Source organism: Buceros rhinoceros, unplaced genomic scaffold, assembly GCF_000710305.1.
Source record: "Buceros rhinoceros silvestris isolate BGI_N320 unplaced genomic scaffold, ASM71030v1 scaffold11490, whole genome shotgun sequence".
Classification (NCBI taxonomy): domain Eukaryota; kingdom Metazoa; phylum Chordata; class Aves; order Bucerotiformes; family Bucerotidae; genus Buceros; species Buceros rhinoceros.
The window spans coordinates 38,938-40,111 of record NW_010391312.1 but is presented as its reverse complement, the minus strand read 5'-3'; the positions used below and the strand labels follow the sequence as shown (position 1 = coordinate 40,111).

Below are 1,174 nucleotides of genomic sequence, written 5' to 3'. Positions count from 1 at the left end.
ATTTTGTTTCATTCAGAAAGGATTTTCGTGGTGTAGTCTTTCTCTTATAGGTCCTACTGAAGCTGAATTTTTCATTAAACCACCCAGTTATTTGGTGTGGGGAGCTAGGCTTTGGATTCCTTCTCCACTTTCCTAAACACCTGTGTTATGTATGAGGGAGTATAAGAGGTTTTCTTCATCAGAAAGACCCAAGAGAAGCTTAAACAAGACAGGAAGGTAGGGTTAGGAAAGGCAAGTACTCTTCTGTTTTCCCTGCTAAATGGGGAACAACCACTGTGTTAAAGTCATGCTGACTACTCTTGGTGTCAATGTCGTCCACTTCAGTAAGAAAGGCTTTCAGGTAAGGGGGGCAGAGCAGCACTCTGCTCTAAGCAGCCCAGAGTTTCTGTGCTGAATGAGTTTGGTTCATTCTCAAATGTAGCTGATAAAGAGATGTAGAAAAATCTTCTCAAAAACGTCAGTTTATTCATTCAGGTATCTCGCAGAGACTTTGCATGTTGAGGAGAGAGGAAACGGTTACTTTTGTTTTCACAAAGACAGTGTCCTGGTCTGAGTTAGAACAGAACTCATTCTGTTCACTGATTTCACTTTCTAGCTCAGTCCTTGCTAAGTGACAGCACTCTCTGAAGTTAATGGCGTATTTCTGCAGACAGTGTCTTCTCCTAGAGGTGACAGCACTTGGTGTTTGCAGTTACTACGAGGGACTGGTCCACAGAAAGATCCTGGCTTGTACTTGCTCCTATGGAGACCAAGTTCACTGCTAAATCCTGTGTGCCATGGTGGGGGTGCTGTAAGTGAGAGGCCGTACCTACGGGGAGGAGCAGATGACCCTACACCAACCAACAAGGTGCTTCATCCCATAGACGTCATATTTAGTATAAAGCTGAGGGGTCACAAGGGTCAAGCTCTCTTCTTCAATGGCTGACATCTGAGGGGGACTCTGTCCATTCTGCCTCCAATCCCAATCCATGCATTACTGAAAACAGTTTCAGAATCCAGCTCCTGAATCTGGTTCCGTGGCTTCTGCCCACAACATCAGTGGTGATGGTGACACAAGTGCCATCAAGGGGCTTGGGTTCAGTATTGGTATTGCGTATCTTTGTGTATATTTCATTTTATTGTTAGTATTTTCATTATAGCAGTTTTAGTTTTCTTTTCCAATCCATAAGTCTCT

At 43.8% G+C, this 1,174-nt stretch overlaps 1 protein-coding gene across 1 annotated transcript in view; it reads left to right on the top strand.

Annotated features, from left to right (window-relative positions):
• The first annotated feature begins 259 nt into the window (after positions 1 to 259).
• LOC104497817 (tubulin alpha-1 chain-like) overlaps positions 260 to 1,174 on the top strand; it is a 26,664-nt gene continuing 25,749 nt past the window's right edge. Inside the window, 1 exon segment of the mRNA XM_010141109.1 lies at positions 260 to 340. Within this exon segment, the coding sequence (XP_010139411.1) occupies positions 260 to 340 (81 nt within the window).